Source organism: Lynx canadensis, chromosome X (genome assembly GCF_007474595.2).
Source record: "Lynx canadensis isolate LIC74 chromosome X, mLynCan4.pri.v2, whole genome shotgun sequence".
Classification (NCBI taxonomy): Eukaryota; Metazoa; Chordata; class Mammalia; order Carnivora; family Felidae; genus Lynx; species Lynx canadensis.
In genome coordinates, this window is record NC_044321.2 from 2,466,381 (window position 1) to 2,488,203 (window position 21,823).

The 21,823-nt window shown below is 40.8% G+C and overlaps 1 protein-coding gene across 2 annotated transcripts; it reads left to right on the forward strand.

The window, feature by feature from the left end:
• Positions 1-5,156: 5,156 nt before the first annotated feature.
• Positions 5,157-14,696, forward strand: LOC115507310 (odorant-binding protein-like). Of its 2 annotated transcripts, XM_030305602.1 has the most exons (8): positions 5,157-5,574; positions 6,078-6,214; positions 9,450-9,520; positions 11,833-11,931; positions 12,121-12,231; positions 13,076-13,177; positions 13,468-13,556; positions 14,440-14,696. In XM_030305602.1, the coding sequence occupies exons 1-7, from the start codon at positions 5,224-5,226 to the stop codon at positions 13,506-13,508; spliced, it is 912 nt and encodes a 303-aa protein (XP_030161462.1). In that variant the 5' UTR covers positions 5,157-5,223; the 3' UTR covers positions 13,509-13,556; positions 14,440-14,696. The 2 variants fall into 2 exon arrangements, with proteins under 2 accessions (XP_030161462.1, XP_030161463.1); XM_030305603.1 differs by lacking the exon at positions 11,833-11,931.
• Positions 14,697-21,823: the final 7,127 nt, after the last annotated feature.

Here is a 21,823-nt window from a genome sequence, read left to right on the forward strand (position 1 = left end):
CTAGAGGAGAAAGCAGGAAAAAACCTCTCTGACCTCAGTCCCAGCAATTTCTTACTTGACACATCCCCAAAGGCAAGGGAATTAAAAGCAAAAATGAACTACTGGGACCTTATAAAGATAAAAAGCTTCTGCACACCAAAGGAAACAACCAACAAACTAAAAGGCAACCAACGGAATGGGAAAAGATATTTGCAAATGACATATCGGACAAAGGGCTAGTATCCAAAATCTATAAAGAGCTCACCAAACTCCACACCCGAAAAACAGATAATCCAGTGAAGAAATGGGCAGAAAACATAAATAGACACTTCTCTAAAGAAGACATCCGGATGGCCAACAGGCACATGAAAAGATGCTCAACGTCGCTCCTCATCAGGGAAATACAAATCAACACCACACTCAGATATCACCTCACGCCAGTTAGAGTGGCCAAAATGAACAAATCAGGAGGCTATAGATGCTGGAGAGGATGTGGAGAAACGGGAACCTTCTTGCACTCTTGGTGGGAATGCAAACTGGTACAGTCACTCTGGAAAACAGTGTGGAGGTTCCTCAAAAAATTAAGAATAGACCTACCCTATGACCCAGCAATAGCACTGCTAGGAATTGACCCAAGGGATACAGGAGGGCTGATGCATAGGGGCACTTGTACCCCAATGTTTATAGCAGCACTCTCAACAACAGCCAAATTATGGAAAGAGCCTAAATGTGCATCAACTGATGAATGGATAAAGAAATTGTGGTTTATATACACAATGGAGTACTACGTGGCAATGAGAAAGAATGAAATATGGCCCTTTGTAGCAACGTGGATGGAACTGGAGAGTGTGATGCTAAGTGAAATAAGCCATACAGAGAAAGACAGATACCATATGGTTTCACTCTTAGGTGGATCCTGAGAAACTTAACAGAAACGCATGGGGGAGGGGAAGGAAAAAAAAAAAGAGGTTAGAGTCGGAGAGAGCCAAAGCATAAGAGACTTGTTAAAAACTGAGAACAAACTGAGGGTTGATGGGGAGTGGGAGGGAGCGGAGGGTGGGTGATAGGTATTGAGGAGGGGATCTTTTGGATGAGCACTGGGTGTTGTATGGAAACCAATTTGACAATAAATTTCATATATTGGAAAAAAAAACAAATGGCTTCAAGGTCATGGGATCATTCCTCCTTCAAGTGCAAACACCCCAAGTGGACTCCAGTCTTCCGGGAGCTTTGGGGCTGAACCTAGATATAAGTCTGAGCTGTAACCACTTGCCTTCGGGGCAGATAAGACAAGTTTTATCATTCAACTAGGGGGAGGGGGCGCGGTCAGAGCACTTATTTCTTTCATTACAGAAGCAAATATCAAAGGCTACACATCAAAGCCTTATTGTATATGAACATGTTTCTAAGAGAAGTGTAAGCGAATATTTCCTAGTTTTATATCATATATATTTCAGTGTCCCAGGGGGCGAGAGATTTTTTTTTTTCTTTAGACAGCACTGAGAAAGCGAGAGAGGCCGTATGCCACACAATATTTTGATGATTTTCATGGCAGATACTTCCCCAGCTTTTCTGCATTTTTATATCTGAGCAGTGTATCTGGTACATAACAGGTATCGATCGGATGGTTTCATTCAGTCCAATTCTCTCTGTATCTTACATGGAAACAGTACTACATTTTAATGAATTTTATTATTGCGCATATATAAACATACATAGATGGATGAACGGGTGGACGGATAAATGGATGGATGGATGGACAGACAAACAGGTATGATGGATGGATGGATGGATGATGGAATGATAGATACACAGATAGATAGATAGATATAGATAGATAGATATAGATAGATAAAATGTAGGTATACCATATACTACTATATATATAAAATTTAACAGGGCCTTAGATGCCCATACACATACACTTCCAGTGATAATCTGTGTTTTTCCCTTTTTCTAACTGATTATTTTTCCACCTTTTCTATTCCTTTCCAATGTGCTCTGAAGATACAGACTGTTACTAATCTGGTAATGATACCCCTAGTGATTACGGTATGTTACTGACTTACCAAAGTCTCATAGTAACTCACTTTTTACTGTCAGATAAGAGAAGGTGATTAGAAAAACTTAGCTATATCCATTAAAGTACATCCATGGTGGCATTTATTTCAGGTCCATCATCACTTTTAAACCCATAACATCACCATCAAGTTTTCATTCTGAATAGGACTGTGGCTTTCTTGTGTATTTGCCAGCTTCCTTGATTTGCAATCCTTTCTCGAAGTGTTGCCACGCATATGACAGATGCTCTTAGGTTTTGGTTGTTTGAAAATATCTGTGTTTCTCTTTCAATTTAGTAAGAACATTTGACAGTGGAACATTTTACTACGTCATGACTTCCACTGTTTCTTGAGAGAATTTAGTGGTCCACCCGTTACTTCCCTCTCTCAAGGCAATCCACCCTTTTAAACATTTTTTTCTCTACATGTGTTAAGATTTCGACTTAGTGTTTGGTTTTGCGATTTTGCTCGGGCAGATCTCCGTGTGGGTTTCTATTTGTTTGTTCTTCTCAGGCTGGGTCGTGCTTCCTGAGTCTTTACCATGATGTCTTTCTTCGATATTGGAAACTTAGGACCCGTTATCTTTCAGATAGTGCTTCTGCTACAATGAACAACTCAGGAAACAGATGCTGGCAAGGATGTAGAGAAAGAGGAACCTTCTTGCCCCGCTGGCGGGATCGCAAACTGGTGCAGCCACTCTGGAACACAGTATGGAGGTTCCTCAAAAAATTAAAACTAGAACTACCCCATGACCCAGCAATTGCACTACTAAGTATTTATCCACACGATACAAAAATGCCGATCCAAAGGGGCACATGCACCCCAATGTTTATAGCAGTGCTATCAACAATAGCCAAAGAACGGAAATACCCAAGTGTCCATCGATGGATGAATGGATAAACAAGACGTGATATACATCTGACGGAATGTTACTCAGGCATTAAAAACAAAGACTATTCTGACAACTGCTACATGGATGAACCCCGAGACAATTATGCTCAGCGACATAAGCCAGACACCAATGCATGGATGCTGTATGATTCCACTTCTATGAGGAACTTGCAGCAAATTCATAGACACAGAAAGCAGAACCCTTACAGTGGTTGTAAGCGGCTGGGGGAGTGTAACGGGGGGTCAGGTGTTTAACGGGGGCAGAGTTCCAGTTTTGCAAGACGAAAAGAATCCTGGAGGTGGTTGCGTAACAAGGGGAATATACGTCACCTTCTTGACCTGTATGCTTAAAAACGGTTAAGATGGTAAACTGTAAGTGGCATGTATTTTACCAAAATCAGTTCTTAAAAGGACATTGGAGTTGCTAGTCTTTCGTTCTGGAATCATTTTACTAAGATAATGGTATGATTTCTCCTTCCCCTCTTTTCTGATCTCTGCTTAAATGACCCTGTACCACTCTGCGCTTCGGTAACCTGTGTTAGGCTTCCGTGGGGCCGTCATTCATATTTGTGATTTTCTCTGTTGAGCATTTATCTATTCCTGTCTCCCCTTGTGGGAACAGAAGCTCTGGGTATCATATGTGCGTGGGTCACTGCTTGCTCTGCTACAGACGTGTAACAGTGTTCTCCACCTGGTGTGGGCTCAACAGGGACCTACTGAATGCACAAGAAACCCTTGGTATGAGTACTTGTGAAAATAAACTCTTTTTTTTTTGTACAGCATGCATGGGGGTAATGAGCATATTGCTTTCTGTTATACTTTCTAATAGTTACTTTTAAAAAATTCCTTTTGTGTTTCTTTATTTTGGGGTGCGTGCGCAAGAGAGACACAGAGCACCAGTGGGGGAAGGCCAGAGAGAGAGAGAGACAGAAAGAGAGAGAGAGACAGAGAGAGAGAGAGAATCCAAAGCAGACTCCAGGTTCTGAGCTGTCAGCACAGAGCCCGATGTGGGGCTCAAACTCATGAACTGGGAGATCACGACCTGAGCCGAAATCAGATCCTTAACCCACTGACACACCCAGGTTTTAGATTGGGTTTTAGACCTTATTAGCACTGCTCTTATCAAATTTCAAAAGATACCCATATATTCTTGACATTCCGGTCTATTCTTATCCCATAGACCATTACTCTTTCCATTTCATAACCGACAAAAAGTGAGCAAAAGGGTTGTAAGGTTGACTGTTCTTGCTTTATTTATTTGTTTGTTTGTTTGTTTGTTTGCTTATTTATTTAGGCAAGGACACTTCACACCCAGTGTGGAGTCCAACGCGGGGCTTGAACTCACAACCCTGACATCAAGACCTGACCTGCGATCAAGCATCAGACACTTAACCAACTGAGCTACCAAGGCACCTCTGGTACTGTTTAATTTTATTAGCCTGTAAAGATGACTGGAAAGTTCATTTAATATTGAAGCAACTGGCCATGCTAACAGCTTCCTAAAAGACTGTTATTTTGTCGACTGATTCACTGTTTTTTTTTTAAGATTTTAATAACAACTTAAAACCTGTTTTCTCCAAGCAGAACACTCCCCTCTGAGCTTTCCATCAGTACAAAATTGTCTGATGTCACAATCAACTCACAGGGTCAGAGTCACTCAGGAGACTCTAAACCTTTGTACCCAAAAAACCTCCAAAGTAGTGTACCGTCCAGCTCGTTCACCCACTTCAGAGTCTGGGAAATAAAGGAAGACCTAATGTTTCCACACATTTGGTCTGTATCTTGGCATTTATATTTATGAGTGGGCATAACTCATTGCCCACACATAAATCTTTCTGTCTTTCAACAAGGAAAAGGGTGCAGTTTGCTGGGGAAAGAAGGTGATTTCCTTGAAACTCATCTGAGAGAAAGGGAAGGCAGGTTTGTTCCCCACACTCCCCCCCTCCAAGAATGAGTGAATGAGTCTCAGTGTGACATCAGATATGCAGGCTTGATCCAAACGACCCTGTAGGCAGGCCTACCTTCTGAACGTCCTTTGGAGGGGTTTATGGAAGGGGTTTATGGAACGTCCTTTGGAGGGGTTTATGACCCAGGTCTGAAAGATCTTTGGGATACATTGCTGCCAACATGATGTTTATTTTCAGCGTTGCACAACGGTCTCTTGTAAATAATGACAAGTAGATAAACATTGCCACATTCACAGATGTTTACTATATAAAGAGGTCAAGATTCTCACCAGCAGGTAATTGATTCTGAGCTTCCTCCAGAGGAGAAACCAAGAGGTGCTAGAAAGATGAAGATTCTACTCTTACTTCTTGGAGTCGTTCTGGTTTGTGGCGGCCGCCTACCTCTACCGGACGGCCGCCTACCTCTTCCGGACAGCCGCCTACCTCTACCGGACGGTCGCCTACCTCTACCGGACAGCCGCCTACCTCTACCGGACGGCCGCCTACCTCTACCAGACAGCCGCCTACCTCTACCGGACGGCCGCCTACCTCTACCGGACAGCCGCCTACCTCTACCGGACGGCCGCCTACCTCTACCGGACAGCCGCCTACCTCTACCGGACGGTCGCCTACCTTTACCGGAAGGCCACCTACCTTTACCGGACAGCCACCCACCTTTACAAGACAACCTTACACAGGTACCAGAAAAAGGCTGACCTGACATGGACGTCTTCATGTGTGTGCCTCTGGGTGTGTGTGTGTGTGTGTGTGTGTGTGTGTGTGTCTTTTGGGGGGGTTTCTATTTATATCCAAATTTATGTGCATCTAAGCCTAGCCATGCACCTGGAAACTCGGAATCCCTCTGTTCACCACCTCCTTACACATTTCTTTTGTACATGTCTGCTCTGGTCTATTACCCGGCTGCTTCCCCTGTATTTATAAAACAGAAGGTGCATCAGCCAAAGAGCTGTTGGGTTTGAGCTCTTGCATTTGATAAGAACGAGTGTGCTATTTCAGGACTATGTGAGTTTTTAGTTCTGCTGCAGACTTGGGTTTCTCAGTATTTTATAAATCGTGCTTTTGTTCCTTAAAGTTAGACAGCTCGCTGCTGATGCAAAAGAGGAGGGAAACCCATGCTGGATGATGTTGGAGGCCATCAAAAGAACTGGACCAACGTTTCTGATGGAAACTTTGCTTTTAGCTTTCAGGAGAATGGAACACGCTTTTGGTCGCAGCCACCAACGTTGACAAGATAAGCAACGGCCCATTCCACGGTTATATGCGCAAAGTTGATGTGGACATAACAAATGGCACAGTCGTCTTCAATTTTTCTGTCATGTAAGAATAGCACAGAATGAAATGGCCTGATCTGATGGCCCTGAGAGGGCATCTGAGTTGCATGTTTGCAGTGAAATACCCCGGTGATGTTGGAAAGTGAGGCTCTGAGTTCTTAAGAAATTCAGTACACCCTTCTTGCTTTAATGAGATGATTCTCAGGGACCTCCTGTGACCATAGGGTTCCCGACACTGGCCTCAATCATTCTCTACCCTGAAGAACTCCCAAGTAGCAATGTTTAATCATTATTAAATTCACCAAAGCCTTTGCTGCTTCAAATATTATTTATAAAATGCTCACTTTCCTGCAGGCATTTTATTAAGAACTCAAGAGTAACAGACGATGAAGACACTTTTGTACTTCCATTGTTCAAACCAGAGCCAGATACAGATCTATAAAGTAATAATATCATGCATGAAATTCTTTACTAAGAGTAAACATGCGGTGGAAAGTGGGCACCAGAAAATGACAATGATCGCATAGCTGAACTGTATTGCTAAATTGAAAACACCAGCAATCACACATGCTGATGAATTCACCTGGAAATAACAATGATTTCCACACCAACATTTGACTTCCAGTAGACGACTCCTAGGATAATGAAATGAAGCAGGAGGTATCACTGGAATCAAAGGAATATAGGGCATCTGAAAGCATCAAATCATGCAAACAGATCCTGGCCTGTAAGATTCAAACATCTATTTACATTGCAGGTGGGAAGTATAATGCTAATTTCTATCTTTCTGAGTTCAGATGGATCTTCTCAGGGGAACTGATGATAGCTTATGATAGTTCAAAAAGTTCTCAGTATAAAGAAATGAGAAAACTTGCAAGGGGTGGTGACAGGGGATTATAAGAAACCGAATGAAGTCTGTTTCTGAAGACCTAATTTCTAAAGCTATAGGTAGAATGCAGGAATCTTTCAGTCTCCACTGCTCACACACACATAAACACAGGCACATACTTTGAAGAATGAGAAATAAAAAGGGACTGACATGAAGGAAAAGAAAGGGTTATGTTTGGAGAGAGTGGTTTATAAATATATAAATATAATTGTGTATTAAATTATATAACATGTTATATAATATGAAATCTTATACAATTATAATATGGAATTATAATAATAATAATAATAATAATAATAATGTATATGCCTGCAATATAGTGAGCGTTCCATAAATAACACTCAAAGGCTCTACGAAGTCAGTAATGGATAAAACTGCAGTATATTATATACAATAATTATATAACATTGCATATATACATACATTATATGTAATATACATGTAACATTATAGAATTATGTAATTATGTACATAGATGTAATAGATATGTAATATAATACAATATATAATTAATAATATAATTGATTGTATATAAAATATATAGTTGGTTATATGTTATATGCAATAATCATATAACATTGCATGTATACATACATCGTAGGTAATATACATGTAACCTTATATAATTGTGGGATTATATACATACATATATGTAATAGATATGCAATGTTATACAATTATATAATTGTATATAAAATATATAGTTGGTTATATGTTCTATATAATATATAATCGATTATACACATATTATCAAGTTACACACACATCCTATTCCAATAGATATACCTGTCAGTTTTCATTAACTTTTTAAAGAGTACCTTAGGGTCTTTTTCTCTCATTTTTCAAATTTCTGTGTCCTTCTCTGTTTAGTAGACTTTCCCTTTGGACGCCCACCTGCAATCAGGTTTACTGAAACGCAAGGGACGTGTAGTGATAGGTATCCATGTGAAGGCATAGTTCAGTGAACTTGGACCTACGTGTACATCTACTGCACCCAAAGATGCATACATTTCCATCACCCCAGTTATCTATAGGCAACACCTCACATGCCGTGTTTTCCTTCCCTCTTCTAGAACTTCACACGCATTAAACTTCACACTCTGAAATTAAACACGATGCATCTCATTCTGCTGTCTTCACTCTGCATAAGGTTTGGAACGTATATCCACGTGTCTCCGTATGCAAACAGTCACTCGCGTCACTGCCAATCAAAGTTCCTCGTGTATGTACCAATATGTACGTTTCCCACTTCCTGGGTAACGTTTCCACTTTGTGGTTGTCTTGAACACCTTGGATACGAACTGCTCTGCACTAATGTCTGTGCCGACACATATTTATTTGCAACTCCTCTCCGGTAGCCCACAACTGCTGCATCATGGCACACGAGCATATTTAACCACAGAAAGGGTCAAGCTGTTTTCTAAGTGACGGTGCCTTTTGCATTCTTGCCAGTAACGTATCAGATATTTAGCGGCAGCACATTCTTCCTAAACCTCGGTATTGACATCTTTTGATTTTAGGCAGTCCCGTGAATGTGAGGCACCAGCCCACTGTGGTTTTAACCTGCATGTCTCTGATGAGTCATCGACCTGAGCACGGTTTCCTACACTGTCACTCTTGCATGACGGGTCTGTTCAACCATTTGCCCCATTTTAGTTGGTTTACTTCCTCTTTTACGATTTCTGCCGTATTCATTCTTCCTGTTTTTCCAAATATGCATTTTTTATCATATACACACACAGGAATACACAAACTCTCTTGTTATATATGTGACACGTATATAATTGTTTGTAATACACATGTAGTTTCCATCCAGCACACACACGCATCATGTGTATTTATGCATTTGCTTGTGTGTGTATGTATGTTTGTGCGTGTGCACACATATGTGACTTGATGTCTAATTTTCGGAGTAGTGTTTTTATACAAGTTTATGGTTCTGATTAATTAAGCCCATCATTTTTTCCCCCTTTTCTGGGGGGTGCTTTTGTCTATTATATTATGTAAGAAATCTTTGCCCACGTTGTGAGAACCGCCAAAGACCGTCTTGACGGCTCTTCTTCTCTTTTTCCAGAATATCTTTAAGGCAAGGGAATGTTCTTTTTGCCTTCTTTTCTAACAATTCATATTTCTTCATGTTTAATTGCCTTTAAATATGACTTGTTTTATAGTCACTCTTTAGAACTACCTGATTCCATGTGTAGACAAAGACATTTTTGGCAGGTGACCTTTGATGGTGGAAAACGTATTTCTTCTCTTTCAAATGGCATGTTGTTTACAGGCACTGAAATGATGCCTCATTCAGATTCTTGTGCGATTGAGACAAAGAGAATGTTAATTGTGGTTCAAAGTTTGTTTTCATCGACTCACTCGAAGACATTTTGTTTTTAAGGACGAACGGACTGTGCACAGAAAAGTCTGCCGTGGGAACCATTGGGCGTGACAAGTTTATCAATATTGGTTGTAAGTACAAGTATTTTACTGAGATATTAAGGTCAAAATCTTAGTCTCCACTTCTTTCTGGAACTCTTGTCTGCCTGAATTCTAGTTCAACTAATCATTGGAAATGTGACCAGGCACACTCCCCTAAATTATCTATCCAAGCGCTTTATTTTGTCGTGCACAGTTAAGTCATAGGACATTGGTGGCCCCTTCCAATTTTGAGTAGTATTAAATCATTCATAAGGGCTTAGGATGTTTATTTCATAAAGTTCTTGAGTATATGAGAATGTTTCAAGATAATTTAAATGGCCTTAGGAACTAAATATAATAGGTCTATCCTCACTTTACATATCAATACCATTTTGCTTTAAGAGAATACTTTTTTAAACATCATCTTAAAACATCTTACTGCATTCCATTCTTGGGAGATTAACCTACAATCCGAGGAAATCGGAGTGATTTTAATACCAGGCACATTTGTTCGTAACCTCACCTTCTGTTAAAAGAAACGGGGATGTCGGCTAACACTTAGATTCTAAACTCTTCTTAATTACCCTAAACAACACTCCAAATTTTAAATGGCCTAATGTCTAAATATCTGATTAAAATTGTGATGTGTAAGTCTGTGGTTACAGCCCTCATCTAAGATAAGAAACAGCACAACGGCTTTGTAAAAAGTAAAATATATATGCAAACAAAGTGAATTATATGCCTGGCATTCGACCCTATGCATATTCCTCAGTAACTTATGTTCCCAGTAGATTTTTTAAGTTATGTTTTCACTCTTCTTAGCTTTACATTATTTTTTCCTTTGCCTGAGGCATCAACGTCCTCTACCATCTTTTCTTGAATTTTCTCCCTTTTGGTAACCCCTTCTAACTTAGATTTGGACAACTTGAGAAGGGAGAATGAGCTGCACTTACTGTAATAGCTCTTTTGGAGCTAGGAATTGTAACCTACCCAGCTCTGTTCTGGAGAAAGTGAGGTGTCACACTGACAAGCAGAATACCAGCAGTGGTCCTGAAACCACCCCGGAGGCTCAGAAGACAGATTTAACTTCATTGCTTCCATAACCTGCACTAACTCTATAAACCTATTTAGTGAGATTTTCTGCAAAGCCCTTCATTTAAAAAAATTTTTTTAATGTTTATTTATCTTTGAGAGAGAGAGAGAGAGAGAGCCGAGCACAAGCAGGGGAGGGACACAGAGAGAGGGAGACACAAAATTCGAATCAGGCTGCAGGCTCTGAGCTGTCAACACAGAGCCCGATGTAGGGCTTGAACTCATGAGCCGTGAGATCATGACCTGAGTGGAAGTTAGATGCTCAACTGACTGAGCCATCCAAGCGAAGGCCTTCTTTATAACATTATCATTAAAACATTTGGTTACTAAGAATCTGAAGAGATGTATAAACTCTTATTTAAATTGTTCCAACACAACCCAAGACTCATGGACCTAAGAGCAGGCCTGTGCAAGATTTAGGTCCATGCAACTATGAAGTTGTTTCAGCTGCCACTTGGTCTCTGGCTGGGGCTGACTAAGGCTATTTGAATGGGAAACACAAAGTGGCATAGTTTCAAATAAAATCCTGATGAGTGGTTCCATTAAGGCATTGTGTACGTTGAGAGCAGAAGAGAGAACGGATATTAGAAGGTATGGTGATGACGCTAAGTTGGTCAATGCTTATTCTTTTTCTTGTACACGTGCCGGGGTGGATGGGCAGAGCCAGAGTGGAAGGTGCCCCTGCAGGCGGGATCTGAATGTGTGTATCGTCACAAGTAAAACCGTATTAATAAAAATGCACATGTTCATGGCAGCCAGAAATTTGTTGGGTAATACACCTAGATTAAGGGGGCAGACGCAAATGACTCAGAAGATCGCCCAATGTAGGAAAGGCACTCAGCACACAGTCATGCAGGGTTTTAAAGGGCAACTGAATTTTGGTCTTAAAGAGAAATCATCTCCAATGCTGGGATAAGGCAAATAGAAAGAGATTTTAAACTTGTATTGATAATATGCCATATAACAACAAGTCGTGTTGCTCAAAAAACGTTGGCTCCCCTGGAACACGTTTCAGAAAACACTTTAGTAAGACTGGAAGGGGTGAAATGTTTAATATCGGAAGAATGGGGCAATAAGGAAAAGTTCCTTATAGGCCTTGTCTCCATGTCATAAGCAATGCTAACATTCGTTGCATCGTCAGAGGGACCAATATGAGAATGGTGTTACTAATATGCTAATTAGGCCACGGTAGAGCCAATCTCCAATACATTCACTAAGGCAAGGCTACAGTTTATATACAATTACATTTATATTTTTTGTCTCACTCACAGATACGAGTCAAAATATTTTCAGTTTTTTCTCTATAGCCTCAAATACCGCAATCAACGTGAACACCAAAAGAAACACCACAAAAGCGTTTGTATTGCTTGGTACGTATATCTTCCTGACGATGGTCATGGCTGCGTAATATTTCCACTCTTGTCTGCCTGAATTCTAGTTCAACCAATCATTGGAAATGTGTCCAGGCACATGCCTCTAAATTATCCCCAATCTCCAATATTCACTAAGGCCAGGCTACAGTTTATATACATTTTACATATATATTTTTTGTCTCACAGATACGAATGGAAATACTTTCCATATTGGTTATGACAGCCTCGGTTCTCTCATAATACGTACGGCCAACGTGGACAGAGCAGGACACACCACACAAATGTTTGCGTTGCTTGGTACGTATATCATCCTGACGATCGTATTGGGCAGGTAATATTTCTACCGTCAGCATTCTCAGTGAGAAAATCAGTAGAGGTTGGAGGTACCAGATCATAAGACATTTAAGAACAATTCCCATTTATGCAAAAAAAAAAATCAGTTTGATTAGAAATTATATGCTAACAAGTCAATTCATTTCAAGCCACGGCTATCTTTGGGTTGACCCCAATTCCTTCATTTTATGACAATTTTTCAAATAGACTCTTCAGCCTCAGAGCAGAAACTTAAAAACAACAAAAAACCTTCATCCTGTTTAATCCTTTCAATGCACTATTGTGAACATCAACGATTTCCACCCCCAGGGGCTTGAGAGGGGTGCTTCAGCTCTGAGATACTAGGTTTCAAGTTGGAAAAAGGCATTAGAAAACTCTGGTTTTCATAAAAAAGGAAGCTGTCTCCCATTACTGTGTGACAGGGCTATGGTTGGGAAGGTGAGAACCGTGCTTGCTTTTTCTTTGGGCCCAGAACCAGGGGTGCATGTCAGAGCCAGAGTCTGAGGTGTAGGCAGAGATGAGGTAGGCTGGATATTCTTCATGGATTAGGCCCCCAATTCATGGATTTCCTGCTGTTTTCCTGGAGTCCCGCTGCTGATGTTGGGCAGTGCATGGGATACACAGGGAGAAAGCAGTGAACGGCTCCTACCCACTTAGGTCAGGCAGCTGACACTGAGACAAAGTCAGTGGCAACTGTTGGAGACTGAGTTAAAAGACTTGATTTCCCCATTCATTCTCCTCATTCTGCATTCAGAAATTCTTAGGGGTTCTAATGGGCAATTTCTGCTTTATGCACGGTGATTTTCAGGCAAAAGACTTCATCCTGATGACAACGACTTTGCAAAGTTCAGGGAGTTGATGAGAGGAAACAATATTCCTGAAGAAAATCTTATAGATATGAGCAAAACTGGTAATGTGACTATATATATATATATATATATACACACACACACACATATATATATACATATATATATATATATATATATTTTTTTTTTTTTTTTCTCCCTGAACATCTCTCTCACCTGACCTGTAAATATGCTATCTGGAAAAAAAAAAAACTGATTCATTTTACATTTTCCCTTCCATGAATTATCTTTCATAAAACCCATTATTTAAAAGAAGAAATCCTTACAAATATTGGGAAATGGCCATGATGGGTTGCTCCTTTATTCACCTTTCGTATTTGTCTTTCCCCAGGAAAGTGTCCTAGAAATGAGAGGGGCACCAACCCGTCCTGAACACTGTAAGGAAGAATGACGTGTTATCAGTGCCGCTATGTCAACTCGGTAATTATGTCACTAGAGACCTTTTTTATGTTACATGAGGTTACTTTTTCTACCCCAAGACTGCAAACCAGTTGAGGTGAATTTAATGCTAAAAAGCAGTTTGGGGATCAAGCATTATTTCACAAGAATCATGCCAGTGACAGCCAGCCAGGTGACATGCTTGCTTCCAGCCAGAGAAGCAGGAAAGCCAGACGCTGGTGGGGATGACAGGAAAAATGATGAGTTTTCCAGTCAGTTCTGACTTGAGGGTTGTCCGAATGCGTCACCACTCCATGTGCACTATTCCCGCTCATCCCGTGTTTAATTTTGCATAATTGCAACAGCCACCTCAGAGGCCCTCCTACCACGCCAATGACACAAGCATTCAATGTGTATTTTCTGGCAGAACGTGATTTCCTTAAAGTGTGATTGTTAAACCTTTAAAGTAATACGAGCCTCAAATTACGATTGTGCTCTAGGCTAACACATGCCATTTGTCACTGTTGTTGGGAAGAAAGGGGCGAAAGAAAGGTCAAACAGAAATATTAGCTTTCATGCTGAATCTAATGTCTTGAGGCCAGAGAGCTTTTGCAATCAGAAGACCAGAGTGTAACTCCATCAAAGATCCTGTAAAATCATGTTTGATGCGCCATCCCCATGAACATTCATTCTGAAATCATGAAAGTGTTGGAAGGGATCCTGATTAGGAAAGGTCCCATCATACACACATCCCTGAAAAAATTCCAGGGGGTCCCCCCCATATCGTAGGGATGGAGACTATGATGTTCCCTTGGGATTGGTGCACTGGGTCAACTAAACGTCCTCCGAACCCTTGATGTTGTACTTCCTGAGGCTCATACAGTCCACTCAACTCAACCTCCTCTCCTGTTTTATGCACCTGTAGCTGCATCACTGAGAACCAGGAACAAGGTCTTCCCCATGGAATCAGGATCAACAGCATGAAGAGTATGTTCCTTCTTTCTGCCTCACATCATTTTCTCTATTCATAAACATGTTCGCCTTTCCCATCTCGTCTCTGTCCATCACCATTCAGGTTCTGTTTGGTGTTACTGGATTTCTCTGTCCATCACCATTCAGGTCCTGTTTGGTGTCACAGGATTTCTGAATGATTAAATAAATTGATTACACATGTATCCTGTACCTGTGTGTCTGTGCACATATGCATGTATCCTAAACCTGTGTGTTTAGTTTTAAAAACACATAAATATCCACTTTACATACAACTACCCAGGAAACCATGGCTATCATAGGATCAACATCCCATCAGAGACCATTCAGATTAGGCTTAAATAGAAAAGCCACAGAGGTGTCTACATGAGAGGGAGAAAAAGGTCTAAACCATCAGCGGAAGGGACGATGGGTATTTTTACTATAATGGTCAAGAAAAAACGTCCCAAGGAAGCATCTTATCTACCACAAGGAAAGAAGTGTGCACACCTCACTGAGAGTTATACACAGACAGTCTACAGTGCCTTGAGTCATAATTGAGGGGAACTGCCTACCATCACAGCACCATTACCCATGAAACTGAGGAGAAGGACTGCTATTTCCTTACAGTAGGATCACAGTCATTACAGATGGGGCATCACAGTCATCCAAGATGGGGCAGCAGCTGAGGCATGGTCAACCCAGAGGGTCATGGTGTCAGTGTAGCGCTTGGACAAACCATCAGATGGTGAGCTCAGTTGGGAAGCTGTTAACACAGTACGCAAGTTCTAGAGCGTGCCATTCCATTAAGTTTCAAACAGCAGTAGACACGGGAACTTCTAGGGAATGGCCATTCCCATTGTAACAGGCAGAGCACATGTATCAGCTAGCCACGATACACAGGTGTTCACCGTCTAAGAGATCAGCACTCAGGATGGACCACTCATTCCAACGGCTGTGCCAAAGTTCAGAGATCCAGTCCACACCTCAGGAAAATAAAATGAGCTTTAACCAGTATTTAATAGAATAAATACAGTACATTCGGGCTTAAAGAGATATGTGCAATACCAAATACTTATTATGAATTAAGAATGGGCATGGAGAGGCTCGCCCATGGAGACATTCACTGATGGAGATGCTCCCTAGTGGAGGAGCTCCCTTGTAGAGATGCTTACTCATGGAGACATTCATCCATGGAGATGTTCACCCATGGAGATATTCACCCATGGAGAAGCTCGCCCATGGAGAGGCTCGCCCTTGGAGACATTCACTCATGGAGAGGCTCAGCCATGGAGAGACTCAGCCATGCAGAGGCTCAGCCATGGAGAGGCTCAGCCATGGAGAATTCACTCCTGGGGACGATCCCTAGTAGAGGTGGTCACTCATGGACAAGCTTATTCTCTGCCTCTACCCTTAGCAGGTCCTCCCCCCTCCTCTTTTCCTCTTCTTATGTTGAACACTATGTAGCAAGTGGTTCCTTAGGTTTTTCTTCTAATTACATGGAGGACTGAAGATTTGATCCTTGGTCAATTTTCCCTGCATTGTTAACTCCAGAAATGTTGAGATTTTACAATATTAATGGCTGAACTGGGTCCACACAAATTCTGTGTGGAAGCCCTCACTGCCAGGACCTCAGAACAGGACTCTATTTGGAGATGGGGGTCTTTACAGAGGTGATTAACTTACAACGAGGTCACTAAGCCAACAGGACTGTTATCCTTATAAGAGGAGATGAGAATCACTACCTTGTACACTTGAAACTAATATAACACTGTATGTTAACTACACTGGAATTAAAATTTAAAATTATTTAAAAAGAGAACAGGACAGAAGGACACAGACATGCACAGAGGGATGACCACGTGAGGACACGGGGAGAAAATGGTGTCCACATGCCAAAGAGAGACGCCTGAGGAGGAACAAGCCTTGGCCATGCCTGGATCTCAGACTCCCATCCTGCTGGACTGTGAGAAAATACATTTCCATTGTTTGAGCCCCTCCGTCTACGGTCCTTTGTAATATGATCAGGTTCTAATTTCCAATGTCATTTGATTATCGAGGTTTGACAGACACTGATCTGCAGCTGACAGCTTCCTGAAAAATCAGTAACTGAATATACTGAAAATGCATACAGGAAACAGAGAACCGCCACATACTCCAGCCACGTACACAACACCTGTGAGGAGTGCATCCTCCTCTACCCCATGCTCCCACAGTGTCTGCTTAGGGAATTTACGTCAAACATAGAGTTGACCAAAACTTTCCTTTGATTGAAAATAAATTCAGCACAGGCAGTTACCAGTAGATGAGCCAAAAGGTGCTACATACGTGCCTGTGTTTGTGTCGTGTGTGTGCCGATCCAGGAGATACCTGGAACTGGGGGGTCAATTTCTTCCTACAGCCGAACATCCAGGAAGCATGGACGTGGCCAAGTGCCAAACCACACAAATTGGGACATTGTGACTTCTGGTGTTTATTTATTTGACATGTACAATGTTGGACTATAGGAATGCTCAATTACTGCTTCAAAGTTTATTTATTTATTCCTTTTTTAAATGTTTATTTATTTTTGAGAGAGAGAGAGACAGAGACAGAGAGAGCGAGCAGGGGAGGGGCAGAGAGAGGAGGAGACACAGAATCCGAAGCAGGCTCCAGGCTCTGAGCTGTCAGCACAGACCCTGATGCAGGGCTTGAACCCACGAACCATGAGATCATGGCCTAAGCTGAAATCAAGTGCCGCTCGCTTCACCGACTGAGCCACCCAGGTGCCCCTGTTCAATTATTTTTCCTTATTTTAATCCCTGAAGAGTAGATTTCAGTAACTGTGTCTCCAAATATTGGTAGCGGAGAAAAGTTAATATTAATGAAAAAAAATCAGATACTCTAGGTTATCAAAAATACAATACGGAAATACATCCTGTATTTTATAGCCTTTGAAACCTTCCAAATGGGTGAATATCCTCTTTTTTTTTTCAATGTCATGGCCCAAGTATATATATATATGTCATATCAAAATTCTTAGCTTCCCAAAAAGGTTAAGAAAATGACTTTTGAAAAAGAATGCCTAAGGAGATGCGGAAATGACTTTCTTTGCCCTACAGAATCACAACTGGAATAACACAGTCATAAAGTTTCCATCTTATTCTTGTTTTAATAACTTGAAAGTCTTATTTAGAAAAGATGTGATGGAATCAAGACACAGTCTTTGTTTAGCATATTGTCTTTTTTGTACTTGACTGCCCCTTCTACACGTCCTGACAAAATAACATGTCCCTAAATTTATTGTAAAGGCTTCCACTCTATCATAAGCCAAACATATGGAAATAACAATGTGAGTAAAAACAACAAGTTGGCCAACTACAGCTGACTTCTACTCTGTGTCCATATATTTAACAAGCTCTCCCTATTCACGTAGCTGAATAAAAGAATAATATTTACATTTGCCACAGTAATATTCTCTAGGAATGCAACTTTCAGTAGGTTATGTGTGACCCACCCTCATTCTATTATAGTGCCATGCTAATCCAAGGAGGGTTTTCAGTTTGGTCAATGAATAAACCTAGAAATGTACTAGGAATTAAAATGTATGGACCCCACCCCAGACCTTTTGATTCAGGTGATTTTGCAGGAACCTGTGTTTCAACTAACTTTCCGTAACATTCTTACCTAAAGTCTGAGAAACCACTGTCCTAGTGCGTTATATTAAAGCAGCGAGGGTATATACCAACAAATAAATAAAATACTGCAAACAAGAGAAGGAGAATATTAAACAGACTTGGCAAGGCTGTGCCCAGAAAGATGCATCAAATTTGAGGGCAAATTTGTTGGGTAAGCATTAACTAGGGGAAGGACGGACAGCATCCTAAGAAATGCACAAGAGTGAAAGCCGAGCATTTGGAATTATAGGTTATTTGTTTAGCCACACTGCTGTCCTACAGAATACCACGTACTTTTGCTTCAAGTGCATTTGCTAATAAGTTCATTGAGAATGCTCACTCTTCACTTAATGTTTTTATTTATTTTTTAAAACAGAGAGAGACAGAGCCTACACAGGGGAGGGGCAGAGAGGGAGGGAGACACAGAATCCCAAGCAGGCTCCAGGCTCCGAGCCATCAGCACAGAGCCCCATGCAGGACTCGAACTCACGAACCGTGAGATCACGACCTGAGCCGAAGTCGGATGCTCAACCGACGAAGCCACCCGGGCGCCCCACTCACTCTTCACTTAAAACAATAATAGGGGTTACATAATGCACAGGATGTGACTCTGGTTGGGAGGAGGTTGGGTGAGCATCTTTCAAAAGTTCAGAGAGAAAATTAGGGGGAGGTAGCTCAGTCTGTCTACCTGCCTTATTTCAGGATAAAAACGAAACGGTGCTTCAATGGCTTGAGAGAAATCACCCACTCGAAACAACGGAAGATTAAACATAGAACTGTTTATAAATTCAGGACGAGCGCCCAAGGTTAAACCATGCACGCACACAGACACACTCCTAAAACCCCATGCATTGATGAAGCCTTAATTTGTGCAGGAAGATGGTACCACATGTTGGATTCAGGAGCTGGCAATAATGAATGAGTAGGAAGTTTGGAATATACAGCAGGAACCTTTTTTTTGGAAAAATGTAAAACAGGTCATGAACATCCCTACTGAATGACAGCAATGTACACATGTAGAATGATATTTGAATTCAAACATCAACAGACTTGCAACTAGAAGAAACTTTTCTAAATTTCTCATGGAGAAAATATGTATATAAGCTTATTTGAAATACTAGGAGTGATAATCTTGCTAACTATAGTTATCAGTTTTTGCATATTTAGTTCTTGTCAATCAATTGTAATACATCTCAAGGACTGTGCCCTTTCCTTGGAGTAACACCATACATTACCTTTCTATGTGCCTTAGTATATGAATCCAGAGCTTTATGGATGTATCATTAAAAGCCATGAGGCTGATCTTCCAGAATGGATGAGGTCATCATCAGCAATTGTGTCGTAGGTAAGCATGCACTCAGTTATAGAGAACATTGCAACCTGACGTGTGGATAAATTAGTCTTGTAAGAAATTTATGCGTCTTCTACCCAGAGACTTCCATATTTGAGATGGGAATTTAAGATTTACTTTTATAAAGGATAATTTTATTTAAAAAATCAATGGATGATTTGACTCTAGGGCAAGTTATGGAAATAAAGAGTCTTGACATCTACTTCATTGTAACATTCCTTATTATATAGGCACTCAACCAACGGATGCTACTTGCCAATATGCTCTCTCTCTATAAACTCAGTTGCTAAAAATGAAAATACAAAAAACAAAACAAAAACAACCACCTGTGTTGAAAGAATGACCTATAAACAAAGTAGGTTGACTCTTCCTCAAATGAATATTTTAATGTACTAATTAAACGGAAGAATCAGCAATCCTACACAGGTATTGTTTCATTAGCTTCCAGATTTCTGGAATTGACAGGTCCCTGTGCGTCCAGATATAAAATGTGAACGCAAGAACATTGTCTTCACGCTCAGCTGCTTTTAGTTCCTGAAATAAATACTGTTTCACGGGGTCCATTAGGTTTATTCCCCTTCTGCATGAAGCGTGGTTTCATCGTACTGGAATCAACCACTGAGATCATCTTATTTTCTAGGAAAATGAGGCATTTCAAAGAAAAGGACTTGCCCAAGGTCATCGATTTAGCATTGTGACAGTACAAGAAGCGTTCTCTGTGCTACGTTAAAATGAGGTTTCTTTTTTTTAAAAAAAAATTTTTTTTGACGTTGATTTATTTTTGAAACAGAGAGAGACACACAGCATGAACGGGGGAGGGGCAGAGAGAGAGGGAAACACAGAATCGGAAGCAGGCTCCAGGCTCTGAGCCATCAGCCCAGAGCCCGATGCGGAGCTCGAACTCGCGGACCGGGAGATCGTGACCTGAGCTGAAGTCGGACGTTTAACCGACTGAGCCACCCAGGCGCCCCTAAAATGAGGTTTCTTTAAATAAGAGACTTTAAGATTGTTTTCTCCCTTTCAAGTATAATTGTAGAGTCAGGGAACACTTATATTTCATTCTGAGAATTAGCTGGAAAAAACTTTAAACTGATGTTTATTTTTAAGATTCCAATCTTACAGGCATATTTAGGGAGAAAATCCACTTCTTACATTTGTTTGCTGTAAACATTTTTACAAAATGACTCAGGGGTGCCTGGGTGGCTCAGTTGGTTGAGCATCCATCTGTGGCTCAGGTCATGATCTCAGGGTTTACGGGTACAAGCCCTGCGTGGGGCTCTGTCCTGACAGCCTGCTTTAGATTCTCTCTCTCTCTCTGCCTCTCTGCCCTGCTTGCGTACTCTCTCTCAAAAATAAGTAAATAAAACATTAAAAAAGAGTTGATTAAGAAAATAAAATAAATGAGTCAGAAGTTGAAAAACTGGCGGACTCTTGTATTTTATATGGGATGCTGACAAAATCCATTCCATGAAAATGATGGCAGATCCCAATGACTAATACAGATTGCTTAGATAAACAACTTTCTTCAAATGAACACTTTTTAAACGAAATCTTCTTGGTACAGATCATGTTAGAATGGCACAGTTCTAACACATTCATAAAGAGAATCATTATAAAGAAAATCCCAAGACTACTGAGCATTAGGGGAATCACTCAATTCATCACACACTATGTAGCATCTGCAATGTACTGGACACTGTATGAGGTGGAGAATTATGTGTGTAGCCTTAGGAATTCTTCAATCCTATTGACTGAAAAAGGATTGTACAGAGGTCAAAAAAGCAAAACATGTTTTGAGATTCTCAGATTTATTGCAGTGACTACAATGGTATTCATTCATTCATTCATTGAGAACACAAGTGAGGGAGAGGACCAGAGGGACAGAGAGAATCTTAAGCAGGCTCCACACTCAGCACAGAGCGCGATGCACGGCTTGATCTCATGGCTTTGGGATCCTGACCCGAGTAGAAATCAAGAGTCAGATGCTCAACCCACTGACCCACCCAGGCACTCCAACTACAATATTATTATTGTTGTTAAATTATGATTGCATTAACTTACTAATGGGTATAGTTGGTGTTCATTAAATATCCGCTGAACGTGTGAATGAATCAATGAATGAATGGAGTCCCCAGTTCATGGGATGTCTAATGGGTGTTTCCAGTTCCCAAAGTGCTTCTCGGGCTTCCAAAAAAAAAAAAAAAAAATAGGTTAAATCCAGTGTTAGCATATTTTGGCTGAGGCACAAATTTTAAATGTTGTAAGAATTAAATATCTTGGGTCCCCTGGCTCACTCAGTTGGTTAAGCATCTCATTCTGATTTCAGCTCTGGT